The sequence below is a fragment of the Hippocampus guttulatus genome, chromosome 1 (genome assembly GCF_054856545.1).
Source record: "Hippocampus guttulatus isolate MCC_2025c chromosome 1, RoL_Hgut_1.0, whole genome shotgun sequence".
In the NCBI taxonomy this organism is placed as follows: domain Eukaryota; kingdom Metazoa; phylum Chordata; class Actinopteri; order Syngnathiformes; family Syngnathidae; genus Hippocampus; species Hippocampus guttulatus.
The window spans coordinates 29,883,955-29,907,167 of NC_141261.1; the positions used below are offsets into that span (position 1 = coordinate 29,883,955).

Below are 23,213 nucleotides of genomic sequence, written 5' to 3' on the forward strand. Positions count from 1 at the left end.
ATTTCTTTTTATGTCCAACACTTTATTACAGATGCGGTTGATTTGATAAGTGCCCAATAAATAAAGTCTTCTCCACAATGTAACAATTGCTTCCAAAAGGATCTTTATGTGAGATCACACGCTGCTTGGGAACATTGAACTTTGTTGGAAATTCAGTTGCACAGACAAGGGGAACAAACAGTCAGAGAATTCAGAAATGTTTTGCCTTTTCACCAAGAAAACATGGCAGATGGAAGGTACATGAAAAACAACAGCCAAAGTTCTTGTAACAGTTTTAGGTTTTTTAACAGACGTGTACTCCTCAGTCGATCGATACATATTGTAAAAATATTCTCTATAGAAAAATACTAATTTAATGAAGAATTATAAACAAGTGATGTCACACAAAGTGCTCAACAACTGTATTACGCCACCACACATTGCCCAGTGTGAGGTATTTACGGTATAAATATTTGTAATGGTTTATCAGTATGCAGAAGCTCTGTAACTCGGATGATTCATAATATCACCAATATCATTACGAATAATTATTAATGATAGAATATTACAAAAAGGTTATACACGAATACGCTTTATGCAAAGAAAGCGAAAAAACTGAAAAGCACATTAGTATTTGTTCTTGAGCAGAACTTAACAGCTTGAGTGGTTGAATGTCACACGACTCATTCCTGTTTAAAATAGAAAATCTAATCATAGTTTTCACTGTAAACATACTTTTGAGAGATTTCTAAAATATTGCTTCTCTCTTGATATTTTATGACACGTGGTTTAATAATTTTGCTCAGCACTGAATGTGTACCAGATATATGAAAATCTGAAAAGGAACATTGGAAAATATACTGTATACAAAAGACTTTGCACAGGGATGAGGTGATATTGAAAATGCTACGCTTTGCTAACATACACGGTTTTGCTGAGTTCGTTTTCCATGTATGGATTTCAGGTTCCGGGTTTTGTTTGTCCACTGTTGTGGGCGTGGCTATAGCCTACACAAGGGGGCGTCTTTCTTGTTTGCGGCTGCTTCTGCAGCCTACCAGAAGCTTCTCTACTGTCTGATGAGCAAGAGTGTAATTTGTGCTAATTGTTAAAATCCTCTGAGTCACAGATGTCGCTGAGGTAACACAGACTGCTCTTCAAGGTGCTCCCAGTTCCAGCTTCAGTCAAACCTGACACGCACAGGACAAAAAAAACATGTTTTTCTCTTTAGCTTGGGTGACTGAATAAACATCCATCCATCCATCCATTTTCCGAACCGCTTAATCCTCACTAGGGTCGCGGGGGGTGCTGGAGCCTATCCCAGCCGTCTTTGGGCAGTAGGCGGGGGACACCCTGAACCGGTTGCCAGCCAATCGCAGGGCACACAGAGACGAACAACCAAGCGCGCTCACACTCACACCTAGGGACAATTTAGTGTGTTCAATCAGCCTGCCATGCATGTTTTTGGAACGTGGGAGGAAACCGGAGTACCCGGAGAAAACCCACGCAGGCCCGGGGAGAACATGCAAACTCCACACAGGGAGGCCGGAGCTGGAATTGAACCCGGTACCTCCGCACTGTGAAGTCGACGTGCTAACCACTGGACTACCGGGCCGCACTGAATAAGCATTGCCATGTTTATCATAAAGATGGACAGTGCGGGCATAAGTCAGTTGAATTTGTTCCGTGACCAAGCTTGAAAGTGAATTCAGTCACATATGACATGAATTCTCTCCGTTGAAATTCACTCGAATGCCATTCATCTGTTCCAGTATCGAGCCCGTCAGGGCACATAAAAAAACAACGCAAAAGTGTTGCCAGATCTGCACTTCCAGGTCGGTTTGGTCAGTCTAGCATCATTCCAACCTCAATGTTGTTAGACTGACTTGTGACGTTACTGACTGAACTACAGGTAGACAGTTTGCTCATGAAGACTCTGCCAAACTACCTGCTGAGTGGGTGCAGAAGCCTCACTGAGAGTTCGAAAAACCGATGAATGCAGTGATTAACTCGAAAGGTTGTGCAGCCAAATATCCATCATTTTTGTCCAGGCAAGTTTCATGAATTAGTTTTTGAAAATGATCAAACAAAAGCAATGTCTGATTTTTATTTCATTTTCAACCACTATGTCACGGCTGCTCTTATTTTTTCTAGGGGCAGGCACTGACCTGATCTGGGAGCCTTTCCCAAGGAAGTGTCTTTTCCTGTGGAGGAGTCCCACACACTCGTGCTAACTGAGTCCTGGCTCCTCATTGTTGTTCCAGAGTTACGAGGCGGCTTCAACTTTCCTCGTCCTTCCTCAAAAGAGGAATCGCCATCTTCGCTGCTCTCCTCCAGATCTGAGGACTGTGCACATATTTCAACATTAACACTCTCTAAATCATCAATTACCCAATATTTGTCTTCACCGTCAGTCTCACCAAGAATTCCTGGACCTCATCATTGGTCTTTGGCAAGATGCTCACGCCCCCGACTGGTTTCTTCGTCACTTTATTTGCAATCTGACTCTCAATTTTTCGGGCCAGGTCAATGACTTTGTTTTCTAAAAGAAGAAAAGAAATAGCCACAAATGACATCAACGTAACAGTAACCATTTCTGGATGAACCACATATTTTTGTTATTATTCAGGTGTTTCTTACAGTAGCCCCAAAACATCACTTTTTGTTCCGTATGCCAACACAGGGCAGCATTTTGTCAGTACTGACTTGAAGTTTGTCAGTCTGTCACTGACGGACGCCCGGTTTGCTGACGAGTGACGATACACGCCACGTCTGTCTCATGGGCTTGTTCGTGGGGACTTCTTAGAAAGGACTGCATTTATTACACATTGCCCCTTTTCCGCCGCACTTGTGCTCGTGTTCGTTACTGGCGAGTGCCCGGGTTAGCACCAGTTCTTTCTTTTTCCACCTCTGAAAAAGATCTAAGCATTTTCTGATTGCATGTCCATGACTGTTATATACTATGTACAAGACAAGTATAATCAATGCTATGCTAAGTTGCCGAGCAGATGCCGACGATTGCACGACTGTCTGTGTCCTATGTGTTGTGTTGTGTTATTTTTGTTATTTTGACTTCAATATGGCGCCGCGAGAGTGGCTGCCTTTCCAGCAGCTCCTATATTTTGTTGTTCTACTTCTTCCTTTCATAACTTTGCTGCTGTGAATTGGGAATTTCTCCATTGCGAGACTAATAATAATTTTCTTATAAAAAGTGCAGTATTATTATTATTATTAATAGCGCAGGCGGTCTGAGGTAAACATCTACTTAAGCAGTGACTTTTGGACGCTTTACAATGACGTAATGACATAGCTCCTACTTGGCTCTTTGCTGGTGGAAAATCAAACATGTTCTTTGTAAGAATGAATTCAGTACCTACTAAGCACAGCACTGGCGGCGAATGAGCACCGACTTTTTTATGTAGAAAAGGACTATATGTGTGAGACTGAGTGCTCCTGTGTTAAATAGGATCTCTGCGGGGACAGCAATGGCCAGTTGTGATTGGCTAAGGTAGCAGAACCAGATGATGTCACTTTACTTTGCTATGAGAACACAAATCTACAATCTTTGTACTTTTTTTGCGGGGCAGTGTTGCTTCTATTTACTATATATGGAAACACAATTGCGCTTCCTGTACACTAGGTAGCGCTATGCACCAAAGAACTGTATTTGCCAATGAATCAAGATGAATGAGGAGGAGAAGAAGGTCAAGAAGAAAAAGAAGTTGAAGTGTGTGTGTGTGTGTGTGTGTAGCTCTTTGGGCAATCACTGTGTGATTTAGGTACAGTACAATTACAGTGCATTCCATATACCATTTTAATCAGACTGGATTTTTCATCTTTTGGGGCAGTAACTAACTGAGGGACTGACTGACTCGCAGTTGATGGAGGGACAGGCGGACCGTTGAAATTTAGAGACAGAAGTAATGATAGAAGCGTGGTTATTATCACATGACTGACTGATGATTACCAGTTGGATTGGGTTGAAAAAAATTGACGGACTGAAGATGACGGACTGGTGCCGAATGATGGATCGGCAAAATTGGGTCAAATGCCCACCTATTTGCTAAAACTGTCAGTATAAACCTGACATTAGTAAACTATTCTGTGAAATAAAAAAATCATCCCTCCCTGGCCTGATTTTGTACATGTAGTTTGATTTTTAAGAAACCACCACATCTGAGGTATAACAAGCCCGGCATTCAATGTTGGTTTTCAGCCTTGCCGTTTACGTGTATAAAGTCCTTGCAATTGTACGTTGAAAATTGTTCTTAAACCGTCGGACTGTTTGCTCACACGATTGTTCCCAAAGTGGTGAACCTGACCCCATCTTTGCTTGTGAACAAATGAGCCTTGTGGTAATGCTCTTTTTATACCCAATTATGACAATCAGCCCTATCCAATTAACTTTTTCACCTGTGCAATGTTCCAAACAGGCGTTGAGTGAGAATTCCACAAGTTTCCCAGTCTTTTGGTACCCAACTCCCATCTTTTTTGGAATATGTTGCAGGCATCAAAATTCCAAATGAGACAATATTTGTAAAAACATAATGTATCATTTTGGCCATTACTTTGCAAATAATTGTATTCATTTTTTTATTTATGTTTTACACAACGTCTCAACTTCACTGGATTTGAGTTGTTTGAAAAAACATTACAGCAGCTTACCTTTCGCAAAGTTTGTCTTTTCCACATTGCCATTCTGGTCTTTGAAACTCTGGAGCTGCCTGGAGTCAATCTCTTGTAGCTCACTGACATCCGACAACTCATCCTCATCGTCCTCGTCATCATTGCCATTCTCTAATTTCATGACCGCTGTCTTGGTCGCGTCACCAGCGAGGTGGCTTTTGGAGGATGCGAGCACAGCCGCAGCCGGTCTCGTCTGGATCAAATTGGATTTTCTTGCACTGATTTGAACTGCTTCCTCCTTATTTATTCTGGCTTGTGAAGTTTTGCCCCGTTGGTGTTGAGGAGACTCAGTGTCCTCCATGTCTGTATCCTCGTCTCCTGAATCCACAAAAGAACTGAAAGGCGGCGTCCTAAGGCAGAAGCAAAGTCTCTTTTAAAGTTAACACTCACGTCAACATTAATATTAAAGTAATTTTGGCTATATCACCATCAACAAACAAGCATGCAGACGCATTGGAATAAAGGTTGCTAAATTATTACACAACGATGATCATTTGGAGCTTTCCATTCTGCTTTATTAAATAAGTTGATTTACTTGAGTTGAACAACTTTGCGGCTGGGTGTCGACGTCTTTGGTTGGATAGAGATCCTGACTCTTGGTGCAGGTTGGGGGGTCTTGGCTTGTCGGGCAAAAGCTTCAGAAGTGCCCCGCGATGCTCTGGAGGGTAGACTGCTGGATCGAGGACGCGTCTGCAACACTACACAGGAGAGGAACGCAGATGACGTCCGCCCTAAAAGCAGCTTAGCCGCTGACACCAACTTAAAGCTTTCATTTGTCTGTGTGGCAGAAACAATCTTGCACAGACTGACTCATGGTGTGACTGTGATTGCTAAAAAGAGAGCTGAATTAAGCCAGATGATGTCATTTACTAAGCGGGTTGCTCAATGAATTGATCCTACCCTGAACAGAGTGTTTGGATTTGTCTGGAGACTGGAGATTGCTGTCCTTCCTCTTCAAGCCCAACTTCCGCTCCAATGTGTTCGTTATGTCCGCACGATGGTGCCAATAGTCCGGAAACTTCTTTGCAAGGCTCTGTTGCTTTGTGTGTATATCAGCAAGAATGGACCTGAGCTCTTTGGTCTTCAGTTTTCTCTGATCCTGAGAACATGAAAGGATCAAAACTAACACACTGGCTGTTTTGCCACTTTATGCTTATATAGTTGAGTAATATTATTGCATGGTCAAGCTGGTAAAACATTGATAGATTTTATCTTTCATCGTTTGCACTCTATCAAGTCGGAGAATCTTAATATTTATTTTTTCTTTTCATTCGTAGCTCTGGCGCTGTGTGAAATTTAAGCTTTTTGAACCATCAGTAAAAGAGTCCAACCGTCAGTCAGCCAGGGACGCTACAAATAGGTTGTGCACAGTTCTGCTAGGCGGGCAGTAGCTTACTGGCTTGACTCCCAGTCTCTCCAGCTTTGTCATTACAAGCTGCTCGAGATGTTGCTTGATTTCAGTCTTGTTGGGGTTCCTTTTGACGGACACCCGGAGTTTCTTCTCTGGACGAGGTTCAAGCTTTTTCTCCACCGGCCTCTTCTCAGGGATGGTGGTCAAGTCTGTATAAGATTGAATAGCACATTTCTTAACAGTTGCGAAGGTCATATCATGCACTTGCATGTAGGTTACCAAGATGACCGTTAGATGTCGCCTTTCTATCTGGTCACATGCCTATTTATTTAGGAAGTGTTCATAGGTGTGTAAGTAGACAGAAGAAGTGCTTTCTGTTTTTCTGACCACGAGTTCTTAGTGTTGTTTGTTTTGAATGGATTCTTGTTGCATCTTGTCTTGAGAGGGAAGAAATGTAATATGTGCTGTATGTTACACGTACAGCACATTTGACAATAACGTTGTTAAATAAAGTTGACTTGAATTGATATACGGTAACATAGTGGGGAATGCCATGTTCCACAAGGAGGAGCAGTAACCCGTGATAAATGAAGTCCATAAAAGCAACAACAACCATGGACTTGCTAATTCACGAAGGTGATCGAGCATGTCCAAAACACTCTACAAAACTGCCAACCAATGGAAATGCACTTTTAATATAGATATACAAGTATTAATCATGGCATTGTTCATCGCTCTTGTTCCTTGCTGCTGATATGATTGGGGTTAACCTATGGACTTATATATGAATGGACTTGGCGAGTGGCAATTTAAGATGGCCGCCGGTGGCTTCACTTCTTCAGACGCTGAGAAAGCTGCATTGTTCGTCCATTCGAATATAAGTCTGTGGGTTATCCTGAAAAAGGTTTTGGCTAATGTCGGACTCTTCTGCTAGCTTCTTCTGCGCACTACATCACTGGACCCGAACGATAAAACAATGACGCATTAGGAATTGATATATTGTCAAACAGACGCAATCGCAATTATCCATGAGCTCCTTCTGCTCACTTTCAACTTGTTTGAGCAATTATGTGACCAAAGATTTTTGAAAATATTCGTAGCAATCAGTGTTCCGGGCGTAAGAAGTTAGTGTTCAGTGATTTCCCCCAACAAAATACGGACAATCCAAAACAGTTGGCAGCTCTGGCTTTCTGTTTATGTAACCCTCAGTGTCTGACTTTTAAGGTCTCAGGGTGGTCGGGGAAAACTAAAAAAATACATGAACAAAACAAACGATGGTCTCAGTCACAACAAAGTGTGAGAAAATGGCTGCTCAACAGACTGATGCTGAAGATGATCCATGCAAACAACATGCAGTCGGCCAACTCTGCAACAGTTTCATGTTCTATTTTACCTTCCTCCTCTTCTGACAGCTCTTGAATTGGATCCAGCTGAGCAAGAGAGATGAGCTCCTCTAATAGAGCAGCACATGAGGTTCATAGGGCATTGTAAGGGACATAAAATAGGGGTGATAAGTGAAGAGGGACAGGTGCAAAATGGGTGCATTTCCTCAATAATCCAGCATGCGATATAGCCCATGCTCAGACTCTCTGGGAGTTCATGTTTACGTCACAGTTCAAATTGAGGACTCACCAAGTACAACTTTCTTTGGTTTTGGTTCTGGAGCTGGTGCATTTACTAACACTGGAAAACAGACAATGAGGATCACACTGGTGGTTTCCTGATGAGGAAATAGTCCACAGGAAAATCTTTACCTGGTACTTTCAGTACTTTAGCGGGTGGATTTGAAGATGTATTCAGTATCTGCATGATGAACAGAGTAAAAACATTATGATACATACGGCATGAACACATTTTCAATCTGGTTAAATCTATTACTACCACTCACGAGCAACATTAATACGTACACGTGCAGATCCAAAAATACAAGAGAATAAAGTGTTTGTTTTTTTTTTTTATGAGTTGGCAGGGTATTTTATGGTTGGAAATGAATTGCAACAGTCTCATTTAGTCATATTTTGAACAATAGAATTGTGGGAAAAAAACTGTATGATTCTAAAAAATCCTGTGAACTCTGAAGGCACCTTTACTTGCTCCTCATTTGCCCCCACAGTCTACTCCATCACAACGTCCTATTGACAATGGATACTGTGCGAATGACATACCAGCGCAAGCGCGCTCACAAACCTTGACAGGTGAGTGCAGTTTGCGCCTGTTTTCACTCCCTGACTGCACACTGGGGAAAGTATAAATGTAGGCTTAGACCAAGAATGCCGTGGCAGAACAAAACTCTTTCATTTAATTCACATCACAACTCAAAACACACCTGTTTAAAACTGCCTACTCAACCTGTCATTTTGATATGTCCCTTTCAGTTTCATTTAAAAAATGTTAATGTAATTCTCTCATTCTGATTTTTATTGTTCTTTTATTAAATGCAGTGCAGCATTGTATGGTGTCCTTGAGTGCCAAAAGAGTGGCTTTCAATAAAATGGATTAGGCTCTTATTATTATTGTTATTACCATAACACACGTTTAGTATTATGACAGAAAGATGAAATTATCAGAATGCGAGCTTAGGGCCCTGACTGAGGAAGTGCGAACAGGACTTTTATTTGGTCAACAGGTCAACATGTCTCGTGTATATCAGTGTTCCTTCACATTGCTCTCGCAATGCGGGCCCTCGCGAAAAGAGGCTTCCACTGAGTAGCGCCCATTTGACATCAGCTTTCTGTAGGCCTTGTGTGACTGTTAGCATTGGTGTTAGTGAATTACACGTTGATTATCAATGAGGCTTATTTGGATAAAACTGGGCCATTTCTCCACCACTTACCTCATTTAAATATGCACAAATGCCACCGGTGCACCAAGAGGCTTTCTGCTCGGTATTAGAGTTGGTGACTCATTTCACCATCTGAGTGTGCTTTGTGAATTCGATGCTATCTTGTTTGCCCCATTTTCACTGGTCAGCGTCACGCAAAAGCCATGGATTCTTTTAATGAATTCGGCTCTGAGTGTTTTAATCAACTAAAAATTGACACGAAAGGCCAGCATTGTGTTATTTCTTACTAACATACCTATTCACAAAATAAGAGTGCATTTTAAATCAAAAGATGGCTAGGGTTAGGTCTGAATAATTTTGAGCTCAATTGGATGATTAAATGTGGCTCTTGCAAAATGAACACCTTTCTGACAATATGGACCAAAATTAAGCATTGCCAAACAGTAACTGTGAAGGCATAACTTGAATTGGATCAGTTTTGTGTGCCTAATGTTGTGGTCGCTGTGGTGTGTATGCATACTTTTTGGAATGGAACTATTCCAGGAAAAGTATCAGCTTCCCCTAGATTACGTTCCCTGTGCAGTGTACAGTATCATCATCATATCACTCAGCTCATGCAGCAAATACAGGATATCCTGAACAAGCTCTGTGCTTCCACTCAGCTTCCGCCTTAGCACTCACAGTGGACATTGATTAATATGAAACTGCACTAACCTGCTCCCTCTGATCCTGGATGGTTTGCTCCTTCTCTTGCAGCTTCCTTCGCATCTCCTGCAGCTGCCTCTTGCTGTGCTCTTGGTGCTCCAACATGGTCGTCTGCAATCTGTTCAATTCTTTCTGCAACTGGAAGGTGAATGCTTGTCTCAGGACTCGTTTAAAATGTTGTGGGGAAAAAACAAAAAAGATATACTGTACATCGCTCTTTTCTGACTCATGAAGAGTTTTGATTTTCCCCAGCCTGGACTCCCATTTTTTGTCCTAAAAGAGAATAATTTAAAAAAATATTAGTTTGCGGTAAAAATCAACATTATTCTCATGCTGGATATAAAATGTTTGGTTTGTTTTTTTTACCTGCTGCTTCTGTTGATGCTCCAGCTTTTGAATGGCTTGTATCTGCACCATCTCCACTGCTTTAAAATGGTCAAGTTCTTTTAGCAGGTCTTTGTCCTTGAACTGCTGCTTTTCGTCCTGGAATTGCAAAAACTGACATGAAACAGTTGCCGAATGGGGAGAAGAAAATCCATGAAATGTTTCTTCTTGCCTCTGCTGATCTTGCTTGTGTAATGTGTTGGTGTTGAATAAGATCCTTCAAATTTTTTATCTCCAATTTGAGGCTTTCAATCTGAGATTTCTTCTCGCTCTCTCGCATCTCTGAAAAAATGTCATACACACACACATTCAATATACATATAGTATACAGTATTCAATTCTCACAAAATATGATCATCACCATCCTAAATTGCCATATTGCTAGCGGACTCACGTAGCTCGCTCTCTTCTATGTGTCGCTGCAGCTTTTGATTCTGTGGAGAACAACAATTGCGGGAAGTTTGTCACGTAGTCCTGAAATGATTTTTTTCTCCCGATATCGCACACTGCAATGTTTTATGCCCTCTTACCTCAGCTGTTTTGGATTCCAATGTTTGTTGCTGTTGAACAATCTGCTCCTTCAGACTACTCATCTCCAATTTCAGGGTTTTGATCTGAGATTTCTCCTCACTGTTTAATTGTAACTCTGGCATAAAACGGTAATCACAGCACGCATAAGTCTTCACATGCACCAAGGTATTCATAGGATTTAGATGTGACTTACGCATATCATTCTCATCAGGGTGGCGCCGCTGCATGTGACTCTGAAGAAATGAAGTGGTGAGGAACTTCTTTTTACAAAATGTGCACTAAAACACAATAAATGCAGGTGTGTGAATAAAGAAAAATAGAACTTCAATATATTGAAGTCTGGTGCATCACTATTACCCAATTTCGCTTAATTTCTCAGCAAATTATTTTACATGACCAATTTATCTTTGCTCATCAATTTATACTAGTGACAGGTAAATTGATTGAGTTATCTTCAATTACATGGCAGAAGAGGCATTTAATGTTTATACAGTATCCATCTGTTGCCATTCATACAACAGAATAAGTACAGATAGGTACGTCAATTGGTAAGTAACTTGAGACGAGATCATTTTTTCAGTTTTGTTTGGTGATGGGCAATGAGTGAGATTCTTTCTTAATAGAAAACGGGTGCCTTGTCTCAATAAAGGTTGGGAAACATGGCTCTATTAATTATTCAGCAGCAACTGTGGGTGAGCTGCTTGTGCACACCTAGCAACCACAGATTGTCTTGACACACACTATCTGTCACCTGGGCAACTGCTTGGCCAGGTCAGAGGCAGCCAAAGTACTTAAGAAATGGGAACATTTTTAAAATTGTGATATCAATATCCTGTTGGAAAACTAATGCACTCTGCTATATATTATGTACTAAAGTATGTATTTGGTGTTTGTTTCAATAACAAATACATAGAATGGTCAGGGGAAAGAAACTACAGTAATTATTTGTGTGGTTCAATACCACTCGGCACCCCTTTGTAAGTGGATTAAACACTAAACTGAACCCACCATCTGCTGGCCAACTGAAAAGATCCCACTTTCTGTCCAAAAACAAAGCTTACGTTAACCATTCCCAAACAACATAGTCGATGGATATTCTCAAATTCAAATACAATCACAAAGATGGTGTAAGCTAGGCTCTCATTTTTGGTGAATTATGTTAGGGAGGGAATGACAAAGGTAGTTGTTGCTTCAAATAAGCCGAACACTCTTAAAATGAGGCTTAACAGAGAATTTAAATTTAGTATGTCAGCAGTACCTTTTGACTGTTGGTGATTTGTGGGGCAAATAGGGTTTGCTGTTTGCGTATGATCTTCCTCCTGTTCTTGAGCTCGGCCGTCATCGCCGTCATGCTCTCCTCCTGCTTCTTCAACTGAGCCAGTAGCTGCTCCTGCTGCATGTTGGTGCTCGCCAGCCTCTCCTCCGCTGCTTGCAGATTGAGCGTGAGACATTCCTGACAGTGGAGGAGCCATTCGACTGTGAGCTGGGCCAACTGGAGGATCTTGATGAGCGCTCGGTCCACAGGGCTCTGACAGCGTTGACACCGCTCCCCATCCAAGCTGCAGAAGGTTACGGTGCTTATGTGCTCCTGGAGGACATCCACATCTAGCTGGCTAATCACCAGATCAATATCTACAGCGTGAATTCGCCGCCAGTCTACGCTCTCCCTACGCTGGCGGAACCTGAAAGGCAGAATGGTGGGTGGCGCACCGGATGGAGCCATGCCTGGTGCAGAGTGGATCTTTACAGAGTGCTGGCTGAGTGGGGAGTTCAGCAGGGATGGGATCCCTGCTGATGAATGATTCCCCTGGGTGTCACTGCTGTAGGGGTAGTAGACTCCGTCCTGAAATGGCTGAAACAGACAATGAACCACGCCGTTTACAACTGGCTAGACATGCAAACAATTCCCATCACACGACATGAGGTAACCCATAATTTCGACGATAGCATTTTCAAGGGAATTCTAATCTACCTGCTCCAGGCGAGCTCTCCTTACCATCTCAGAATCATCAAGGACTCCCACAGGGGGATCGCGAATCGAGGAGCCGTGGTTTCTCTGTGGTTCCGCCTTCCCGTAGACACGAGGACAAACGCCGAAGCCGCGTTGCCGTGGAAACAGAAACGAGCTTCCCTTGAGAGAGAAATGTTGTCAAAACACTGCAGGCAATCAGATCAATGTTTCCCCAGCACCAGCAGCGGTTGGACTGCGTCCTATGGGAGAGAATTAATGCTTCGCAAAGATGTGAAATTCCACCATTTACGTCAGCAACAGCTAGCTTACCTGCAAAGCGCGAGGACAGTTGTCAAAAATGGTCGTCGGATTTGTTGAGCTCGGACCGCTAATTCCACGAACAATACATTCTACGATGGATTTGGCGCTCGCTTGACTTCAGGATGAACAATAGCGTGCTTGTTTAAACTTGTCTGAGGAGCGCCAGTAATGTTGTAAGGTACCACGAAGCGCATAACGTGTTGTTTTATCCCCCGCGCACGTAAAATTCCGACGGGATTTTTTTTTCTTTCTAACGGAGATTTGTTTTGTTTGTTTGCACGAAAAAAAGACCATTAAAATGATTTTTGCCGCGGCGACCGTGGAGAGGTTTATTTAAACATTTACCGCTGAGCTATTCGTAAAAGAAAAATACACTTACTGTCGTGATAATCGACGTTAATGAAGATGTGAAGGACTTTGGGAAAGTTTTCTGCCTGCAATGACCCAAAGAATTTCGGGGTGACTCACGGATTAACATCCGGTATCTTCAAAGTAAATCCGATTAATTGAGTATGGAATTAATAATTAAAATTGAACATGTTTAGAGTTTTATAGTAAAATAGCATTTTTATCATTATTGTTGTAAGAAGTATGAGTGGGGAAAGTTTATCGTCTAAGAATCATTCATTGAATTCGGTGTCGTAAATCTTCGCGTGGTTACTCGTTTATATAAACAAAGACTTTCACAGTTACTGTTATATTGTTCTCATTTTCTTCCAACCTGCTTCGTTTGTGTGTGTGCCTGCGTGTTGTTGGGACATGAACAGAGGTACAGGAGTTGGGTAGATGGAGTACATGCTGTTTTGGTTTTAAAATAATTTAACTGGTTAAAAGCGTGAATATTTCCCCAAAATGTCCGCACTTGGGATGGGGACACAAATTACAATCGCCGTCTTTTGCAACATTTCCCCTTTAGGATAACGTGGAATTATTCATGACACTTCCGGTCCCGTCAAAGTAAAATTTTATGATGTGTTTTTTTTCAATCTCTGAGACAATTCGTGTGATTTTTATTTTTCATTGCTTTTGCTAATATTTGCGATTAATGCACATAAAAATGCGTGTTTTGCATCGATTTGTCCACGGATAATTACGGGGATAACTTTGAAAAAGTCCCAATTTTTCCCAGTACCTTCAAAGTAAAACAATTTACATGTAATGACAAGTTCTGTCGTTTTTTTAACCCTCTGATACGACTCGCCTTTGTCTTTGTATGACTTTCATTTCTTATCGTCAACTTTCTCCTTTTACGTTGCAACACGTTTCCGAGCTGAACGAAATTCGAGGCATTTGATTTAACTTCTTTTTCCTGCTTGCATTGTTTTTCCACGGCGACATCTCTTCACACATACCAAAAACATGCACGTTCATTAACGACTCTAAAATGTCCATAAGTATGAATAAGTATAAATGTTTGTTTCTATGACGTTTCTATTACGCGAATGTCTTCGGTCTCTATGCTGTCTTTTCTGTGGAATTCGGCAGTTAGTGATAATTCTCGCTGCAATTGTAATGGCGCACCAATATCTGTAAACTGCACTTGAACATATATAAAAAAAACATTTAACTTGCCAATGAATTATATTTTTTGAAAAACAAGTTATTTGAACATGATGTTACACTTACACCGGAGGGCTCAAACCATTTGAGTCGGTTAGAGTCTAATGTTGTATATGTTAATTGCTCCATGTACAGCACTTTGTATGCAGCGATGGCTGTTTGAAAGTGCTCTATAAATACAGTTGAGTTGAGTTCAATTCAATTCAATTCAATTCAATTGTATTTATAGAGCACTTTCGAACAGCCATCGCTCCATACAAGTTGAGTTGAGTAATAGCAAATCAAATATGACCAGCAGAGGTCAGTACTCATCGAGGCTTGTCTTCTGTTCAAAATGCTGCAGTAGTGGAGACCATTTTTACTCATAACACATAAGATTGTTATATTTCCTTTTCATTACCTACAGGAAAAAGCTCGTCGCGCACACAACATATTGCATGAAGCAGAGGAGGTTATTTAGAAAATCATATGACGTCGAGACAACATTCTGTATGCACATTACTGTGCTGAAACCTTCATCCGAGTCCCACTGCTGGAAGTGTCATATGCCCAGACTCAGACAGGTTCATCTGAGAACTGATTGGGAGGGATATTAATTCCTGCTGACAAGCCCAGTGAAGAACATGGTTCCCTGAGGCAAATGGGGAGAGACTCTTCAAAGGATGTGCCACTAAAATAAGCCAATGTTTAAATTAAATGAGGCAATCATAATTAGGCAAAGAAGTTCAGTTGTCGAACAAGATGTTGATACGCAGGTCGAGAAGTCACTTGTATGCGAGAGGTTGTTAAGACTCCGGGCCCAATGCTAATGTTTACTCTTGAACAAGTCACATAGGAAAAGAAGGGCTTTGTGGTCCTGGCTGCTGGTTTCTAAGTACCGGTACACATATCCATAGAGACACAGAAACACATTCAATTAGCAGCCACAACAGTACCATAGGTAGACTGTTAATGACACCTGTGTGTCACACCACGTGTGTCTAGTTTTATTGGACTTAACTGCAGCATTTGATACAGTGGATCACAGTATTCTGCTGACTCGTTTGCAGGACTTGGTGGGCATTGGTGGCAGTGCTCTTGAGTGGTTTAGGTCCTATTTAGCTGACAGAACCTTCTGTGTCAGCCTTGGCTGCTCTGAGTCACGCACTGCTCCCCTGTCATGTGGTGTTCCACAGGGCTCAATTCTGGGGCCTCTGCTGTTCTCACTGTATCTGCTCCCATTGGGTTCCATCTTAAGGAAACATGGTATTCCCTTCCACTGCTATGCAGATGACTGCCAGATCTATGTCCCATTGAGCAAGAAAGACGCCTTCTCATTAAGGCCACTCCTATCCTGTCTGGAAGAAATCAAAACCTGGATGGCACAAAATTTCTTGAGATTCAATGAAAAGAAGACAGAGGTGATATTGTTTGGTCCCAGTGGCCCTTGTACATTCCATCCTGTAGACTTGGGCCCCCTGTCTCCTTATCTTAAGTCAACAGTCTCAAACTTGGGCCTTAAACTGGACAGTGATTTCAAACTCGATCGGCAAATTGGTGCCATTGTTAAATCCAGCTTCTTTCACCTTAGACAGCTGGCCAAAATAAAACCTCTCCTCTCACATGAACACTTTGAGACAGTAATTCATGCCTTTGTCACATCCCGGCTCGATTACTGCAATGCCCTTTACTTTGGAGTCAGCCAGTCCTCCATTAAGCGCCTTCAGCTGGTCCAGAATGCCGCTGCTCGCCTCTTGACTGGTACTCGTAAGAGGGAGCACATAACTCCTACTCTGGCATCCCTTCACTGGCTCCCCATTCATTTTAGAGTTTCAAATCTCTGAATAATCTCGCGCCACCTTACCTCTCTGAGCTCATCCGCCCCTACACACCTGCCCGGCGCCTCAGGTCTGTGGACCAGACCTTATTAGAAGTACCAAGAACTAAACTGAGGCTCAGAGGGGATCGAGCCTTTTCTGTTGCTGGTCCCTCTCTCTGGAATGACCTCCCACTGAACATTCGGCAAGCCTCCTCGCTGCCCATCTTCAAAACCCTCCTCAAAACTCACTTGTATTCTTTGGCATTCGACTCAGCATGACTTAGATTTGTTCTTGGTTTTACTGTTTGGTGCTTTCTACCACCTTTATTACCGATTTGTCTTACTGTTTATTGTGCATGTTAAATTGCTCCATGTACAGCACTTTGTATGCAGCGATGGCTGTTTGAAAGTGCTCTATAAATACTGTTGACTTGACTTGACTTGACTTGACTTGACATAGAAGATTCTGACTAACTGTCTCAGGCAAATGACTGGAATCACAATCTGTAATGGTCAGACGGGTTGCCATTTTGTTAATGCCAGACAAGCTGTGTATCAGCTCGTCCACCACCACCACCACACCACAATCCTTTTCTGGGTGCTGGGTTTCATCTGTGTCTCTTTGTTGTCTATTTTCAACAAGGCAGGTGTGGAGGTCACAAGTGGTGATTCAGCTTTGTGGGAAGCAACGATGGAAAAGAATGGTGGCAGGATGGGGAGGAAGAAAGTGCCATCCCACAGTTACCTTTCACTGTCTGCTATGAATAATGCCAAAGAAATTAAATGTGTCAAGGAAAATGCATCCTCCTACTTTGTGACATAACCAAAATTCTATAAGGCCAAATAGATGTCTTAAATGTGTTGGTCAATGGCACCTTGGTCTCGAGCTGGGCTGGCTAATTAATTTTGCAAAGAGGCCACGGGAGAGACTGTAATGCTTGCCGAGGGCCAAGCCAACATGCCAACTTTCTAGTATATGGTCGTTTCACTGAATTGCTACAGACAGTACGTAGATATGGTATGCATTGTTGTCGTGAGGAAATCAAGAAAATAAACAAAATTATCAGTGGTCATTAAAAGTCTTTACACTTGAAATATAATAATCATTTTGTGCACCACCACTAACTCATATTAGCTGTTCCTGTTCGGGACATATACAGATAAGTGGGCAATAAAATATTGACAGTGATACATACAGTGACGACTTATACACGCAATATGTAAAGTATATGACACTAGATTTGAGTACAGTACTATCAAGCCAAAAATGTTGGTGCTCTATCCTCCATCATATATGAAATAATAATGTTGCGAAAATTAGGATTGCTGTTGTTTTTTATCTCATTAGTTTTTAAAAAAATAATAGTTGCAGGAGGAGTTGTAAAAATCTAAATATAGCGAAACACTGCTTATAAGCCCCTGCTGTGGCTTGCTACCTTGTTTTTACTAGCATCCACAAGTGCACATAAAATACAAGCCATGGGGCCTGCCAGAGACTGTGCCTAGGTCTGTTCTACAGAGTGTCCAAAGAGCAGACATGATGGGTGATGAATGAATATCCTGGATGTATATGCAGGAAGCGGACATGAATACATTGGTATGGCAACCCTTGATGGGTCAAGTCAAAAGTCGCCACAACACGTCGGTGCTGATCCACGTCTTGATTCTTGGCAGAAGACTGTTTTGTAATGTGTGAGTCTCTAATGTGAGTCTCTCTCACCTTGCAATGTATGAAGAGTGTGCCATCCTCTGTGCATCCTCATTGCACACATGTAGGAGGGTAGAAGGAAAAGAAGAGCTCAAAGAGAAGCGTCACTCTCTCTGAGCTATGGCAGCCATCCAGAGTAGGCCTTTTTTATATTCACCAAGCATCTCATTGGAACAAGTGGGGACAAGAGAAACACTTCACGTGACATTTAGCGACACTAAGATGTCCTCTCTGGAGGCCAAAGAAGGAGGGGAAGGAAGAACGTGAGGAATGACAGAACCAAGGGTGTTGCCGCAGACATATGTTTTAAATGCCAGGAGGGTGGCTGTTCTTCCGAGTGCTTTAACCACAAAGAAAAGAGAATAACCTGGCCTCTGATCTCATACCTCTCGCTCTGGTACTGGAGCTCAAGCTAAATCTCTGTCTGAAATGGATTCATCTCTTTTCTATCAGATATGATCTTTGAAAGCTTAGAGGAACAATCTTCTTAGATTGTACATTAGGGCTTCACTTATCCTTGCAGGGGGAAAAAAAGCACATGGACGATTTTGAATAGTCACAAGATGGGACACATCACATTTTGGATGAGTGCCACAAAGTTTCAGATTCTTAACCAGATGGTTGTAATGCACATCTCAATAGGTGTTCACAGTTATTGAAAACAACAATCAGATACAACCCTAAATATCTCTGTGGGCTTAGCATCAACAGCCCGCAACTGACAAAACGAATACTGTACATCAAGAAAGCACAGTCAATATTGCTTAGTTAGCATTCAAGGAAAAAGAAAAATGACATGTGTACATGTATGTAATCTGCTCGAGCCTCTTACACACAATCCTTATTACAGAACAAATTTAACATGCTCACATAAACACAGACATCGTTACAATGTGCCTGGACCATTCATCCATTTGCAAACTGTGTTTTAGGAGTTTTTGACTACAGTATATCCTGTTTTATCATGCATCTTTTTTCATGTAAATGCAAAACGTCATTGGGCAGCTGGTGCGTGTATATGCGTGTGTGTGTGTGTGTGTGTGTTTTGGACATCAGAGCGAGAAAAAATGTGTTAAAAATTCTCACATGCAGAATGACTAGCCAAATCCTCACATTCAAGTAAAGACCTGAAATGACCATCGTTTGCATTCAAATGAGCTCTGTTATTTACATTACAAATGTAGAAGAGAGTTAATGCTTCAAATGCAAGCATGCTTGTCAGCATTTTATAACATTTGTATAATTTTTAATGCAATTACCGGCCTTGATTTTCACAAAATCCAGTTAATGACTTTTCATGCTTTTTAATGACATGTGGAAACCTCTGGTTAGCACCTCCACATCTCAGTCGAAAGCACCAGGGTTCAAATCTCGGCTCAGTACCCCCGCTGTGCGGAGTTGGTAGGTCATAGTCCATGCGTACTGGGTTTTCTTCAGCCTCCTCCCATATTCCAAAAACAAACATTTAATTACCATATTGGCCCGAATATAAGACGGCCCTGATTATAAGATGACCCCTTCTTTTTCAAGACTCAAGTTTGAAAAAAGACTTTTTGAACACCAAATTAATTTTTATACAGAAAATAATTACAGTACATCTGAAACAAATGATTATAACAATATATTTGAGAGAAAAAGCATGTTATTTTGCCTCATTGAAATCTTAATATCTGAACATTTAAATATGTAAACTAAAGTGCAATCACATTCGTAAATGAATGGCGTCTGGTTTTTGAAATGTAAATTGCATCATAACTTCTCCTCAGCTGCCGGTTAACCTGGCCGAACTTCGACCCACTTTTCTCCAGATTGTTGCTACGTTTCTCCATTTTCTGTTATCTCTTCTATTATTTTCTTCTCCTGTCTTTCTTACCACTATTTCTTCTTTTTCTTTTTCGTGCTACCGCTATTTTTATTTTATTTTTTCGTGACAGGGGTTCACTTTGGCCTGGGGAGTCAAGTTCAGCGTTCGCTTCAATGATATCTGGCGGGATCTAGCGTCATGAATGGGTATAATGTCTAGACCCCGAATATAAGACGACCCCCACTTTTTCAGTCCTATTTCAATGCAAAAAACACAGTCTTATATTCGGGCCAATACGGTAGTTCACAACGATCCATCCATCCATCCATCCATCCATCCATCCATCCATCCATCCATCCAACTGAAGATTAAATTGTCCACAGAACAAGAGTCAGTGAATGTGAATGGTTGTTTTGCTGATTACCAGTCCAAGGTTTACCCTGCTTCCCACCCATTAGGATAGGCTCAAGCTAACATGAGCCCCAAATGAGGACAAGAAGTATAGAAAATGGATGGCGGGAGAAGCAGGATCATCACCTCACAGGGCGCGACATCTGCGACAGCAACGGTTGAAATAGAAATTGCTCCACAGGTGCTGGAGGATGAGTAACAAGGAACAGTCATTACCATAACAACATCGACATGGACATGTTTTACAAGGTGACAGATTACCAATCAAGATTTTATTTGTGGCTTTTTTTTTGTATGCACACGGAGAACATTTGCCAATCTGGAAATCGGAAAAAAAAAATTGTTGTAGCTCACACTGCCACATCTACAGTGTCAAGTTTAAATGCGTTCTATTCCAGGGGGCTGGTGGGCATCCAATTTGTTCAGATTTAAAGAACATTTCCTTTGGGAAATAATGGAAACTGAAATCATTTGTTCACGAAGCTTTCATTGACTGTATGTTCATACAAATAATATAAATAAATTACTGTTCATAAATTAGCTAAACATAAATTATGATTACTGTATTTTCCGTACTAAAATGCGAACCTAAAAGCATTCAATTTTCTCAAAAGTGTGCCTTATAATCCGATGTGTCTTATAAATGGATCAATATTCTGATTTCCTGTACGTAGTATTTTAAATGTTCTGTGAAGTGCTTTGTTACAGCTGCTGCGGTTGTGAAAATGCTACATAAATAAAGCTGTATTGTATTGTAGTCCCTTTAGCGTGGCTCCATTGAGTGGATGCATAACACAACCTCAGCCACTATTGTAGCTTCTATTCTATGCACATTATAATGTGGTGCGCCCTATTTATGAAAACCATTTTAAAATAGGCCATTCATTCAAGGTGCGCCTCATAATCCGAAGCACCTTATAATGCGGAAAATACGGTAATTATGAAAAAGAAAAGTGCGATATATGTTTCCTCATCTGTTTGATTTCTTTTCATGGTAACCAAGATGAGTAGAAGGTTATCTGTACTGGCAGTCCACTCCCAACTCAACAGCTGGCATGTCACCGAAACTCGATAATGACACATTTGGGACATGTTGGGGGGGGGGATACTCTTTGAATGTCAGTCCCTTTACTCTTATTTTTTCCACCTCCCCAATCAGTACAAACTTGAATATCTGTATGCCAGACAACACCTAGTACCTCATTGGATTCCTTCTGAGAGAGCTATCCAAATAAGTATCCAAACCTCAAAGCCAGCTCATTAGCACTTCTATTTTGCAGCCCAAAACAATGCAGATTGTCTCCCTTTGGAGAACGTGCTATTTATGGAAAATTATTCTTCTGCAAAATGGAATGGAAGATACTTGTACTTACATACATGTAGACTCAGCATTTTAAGAGCAAAATAAATTGAGGTCGAACAGGTAATTTGGGTACGACCTTCTGAAAATGTTTCTTCATTCCATAACACATTCTTTTCATGTCCCTTACCATGGTTGTTGCTCATATATGAGATTTTGGGCTCAACTCAGACTCAAAAAGAGGTGGACCTCAAAATCCAGATTAAGTCAATGACAGGGGGAATGAGCGCTGAAAGCGGATGTAAACGAATACGAAGTGCACCATGGTTAAATCCCCTGGTAATACATTGAACCTGTGTATTATTGTGCACTTTTCGGTACTCAGAAAATGCGTAACAGAAAACTTGATGGGGGAACCTTCGGCAAAAAGCAAAAGCTTTTGATCAGCTAAAAGCTTGACGTTGATCCATTACTAGTGCTTTGGCAATAGATAAGTGCATATTAGTCACATGTTTGTGATCCACTGTTTTCGACAACCTTCATGCTCTAATTATTGACTCAGTTAGAGCGAAACAGTCCATGACACGGATTCGCTGAGCCTACTATCCAAGAATGTGCTTTCTGTAGTCTGAATGATGCATGACGTTGAAAGTGGAAATGTAGAGGAAAAAAGTAACAATAGTATATAACTGATGTCTCCTGCAATTCTTGTCCCTCCAAAATCATTCTTCTACAGCAGGGGTGTCAAACTCATTTTTGTCGTGGGCCACTTTGGAATTACGCCTTCCCTCGGAGGGCCATTACGATAGCGAAACCAAATACATTTTTAATCATCACATCGTATTATTACTTGTGCACAAAAAAACGATGGCTCACTAGTTTTGAAATCAACAAGTATTTGTTCAATTATTGTTCAAGTAAGTGAAAACCGGGTCACAAAGTTATTGCAAAATGTCATAATTATTTATTACATATGCCAATTTGAGATTTCGGTACAGATTTAAGCAAATTCAGGGAAATGATTTGCTTTCGCGGGCCATATAAAATGATGTGGCGGGCCAGGTCTGGCACCCGGGCCGTGACTTTGACACCTGTGCTCTACAGGGAACCAAAAAATGTGTTTGTTCACTCATTAATATTACTTTGTCAAAGAGAGCAAGACATTTTCAACACTTTATATTGATCAATAATTTGAGACAACAGCACACATATATGGCTGGACCAGCAGCATAGGTAAGTGAAAAAATGTACCAAATTTTGACATAGGATGTTTCGACCTGATGCCAGTACGATGCAACACCCCTGATTCTCACACATGCCCAAGACCAGGGGTGCCCATTACGTCAATTGCGATCGACCGGTGGATCAAGGACTGGTCGAAAGTTGATCCGAGGGGTGTGCATGTTAGTGATATATTTTTTGTGTTAATGCGCACTACACCCTAATCATTCTATCGCTCTCATTTCACAAAAAGTATTTAAAAAAGAAAATCAAATAAAGCAGGTCATCTTTAACCTACGGCGACATGTAACTGCATCACTGGAAGCAGCTTGTGATTGGAGTTGTTGCGCGATATCTTTTATCGTTTTCCTTATTCTCATTCAGAGTTTGTTTTATACAATTCACCAAGGGGACGGGCAAAGAATGCGAATCTGGAGGGCCGAGAGAAGCATTTTAAAAATGGTACGCGTGAGCTACGATTGTTAACAGGCTGCCTAAGTGCGTCACATGCCTCAGTGTCAGGCTATTGCTCATCATGGCATGCGTGTGTACGTGCGCGTGTGTGGTAACAGGTCGATCGCGGGAGGTTGGTTGATCGAAAAGTAGATCCTAGGTCAAAAAGGTTGGGCACCCCTGCCCAAGACAAAACAATAACATATTGTAGTTTGACAGTGAAGCCATTGTGAATGTTTGTTTAAGGCTCTATTTGCAAATTAGTGAAATA

General features: G+C 41.4%; 1 protein-coding gene across 1 annotated transcript; it reads right to left on the reverse strand.

Annotated features, from left to right (window-relative positions):
• Nucleotides 1–80: 80 nt before the first annotated feature.
• dzip1 (DAZ interacting zinc finger protein 1) lies at nucleotides 81–12,803 on the reverse strand. Its single transcript, XM_086125550.1, has 20 exons — nucleotides 12,697–12,803; nucleotides 12,412–12,546; nucleotides 11,674–12,267; nucleotides 10,609–10,693; nucleotides 10,415–10,530; nucleotides 10,279–10,318; nucleotides 10,057–10,166; nucleotides 9,867–9,983; nucleotides 9,711–9,773; nucleotides 9,510–9,638; nucleotides 7,768–7,816; nucleotides 7,646–7,696; nucleotides 7,407–7,466; nucleotides 6,059–6,222; nucleotides 5,563–5,761; nucleotides 5,198–5,360; nucleotides 4,642–5,012; nucleotides 2,397–2,518; nucleotides 2,145–2,322; nucleotides 81–1,166 (listed from the first exon to the last, which is right to left on the reverse strand). Exons 2-20 carry the CDS (start codon nucleotides 12,412–12,414, stop codon nucleotides 1,078–1,080), a joined length of 2,703 nt encoding a protein of 900 aa, XP_085981676.1. The 5' UTR covers nucleotides 12,415–12,546; nucleotides 12,697–12,803; the 3' UTR covers nucleotides 81–1,077.
• Nucleotides 12,804–23,213: the final 10,410 nt, after the last annotated feature.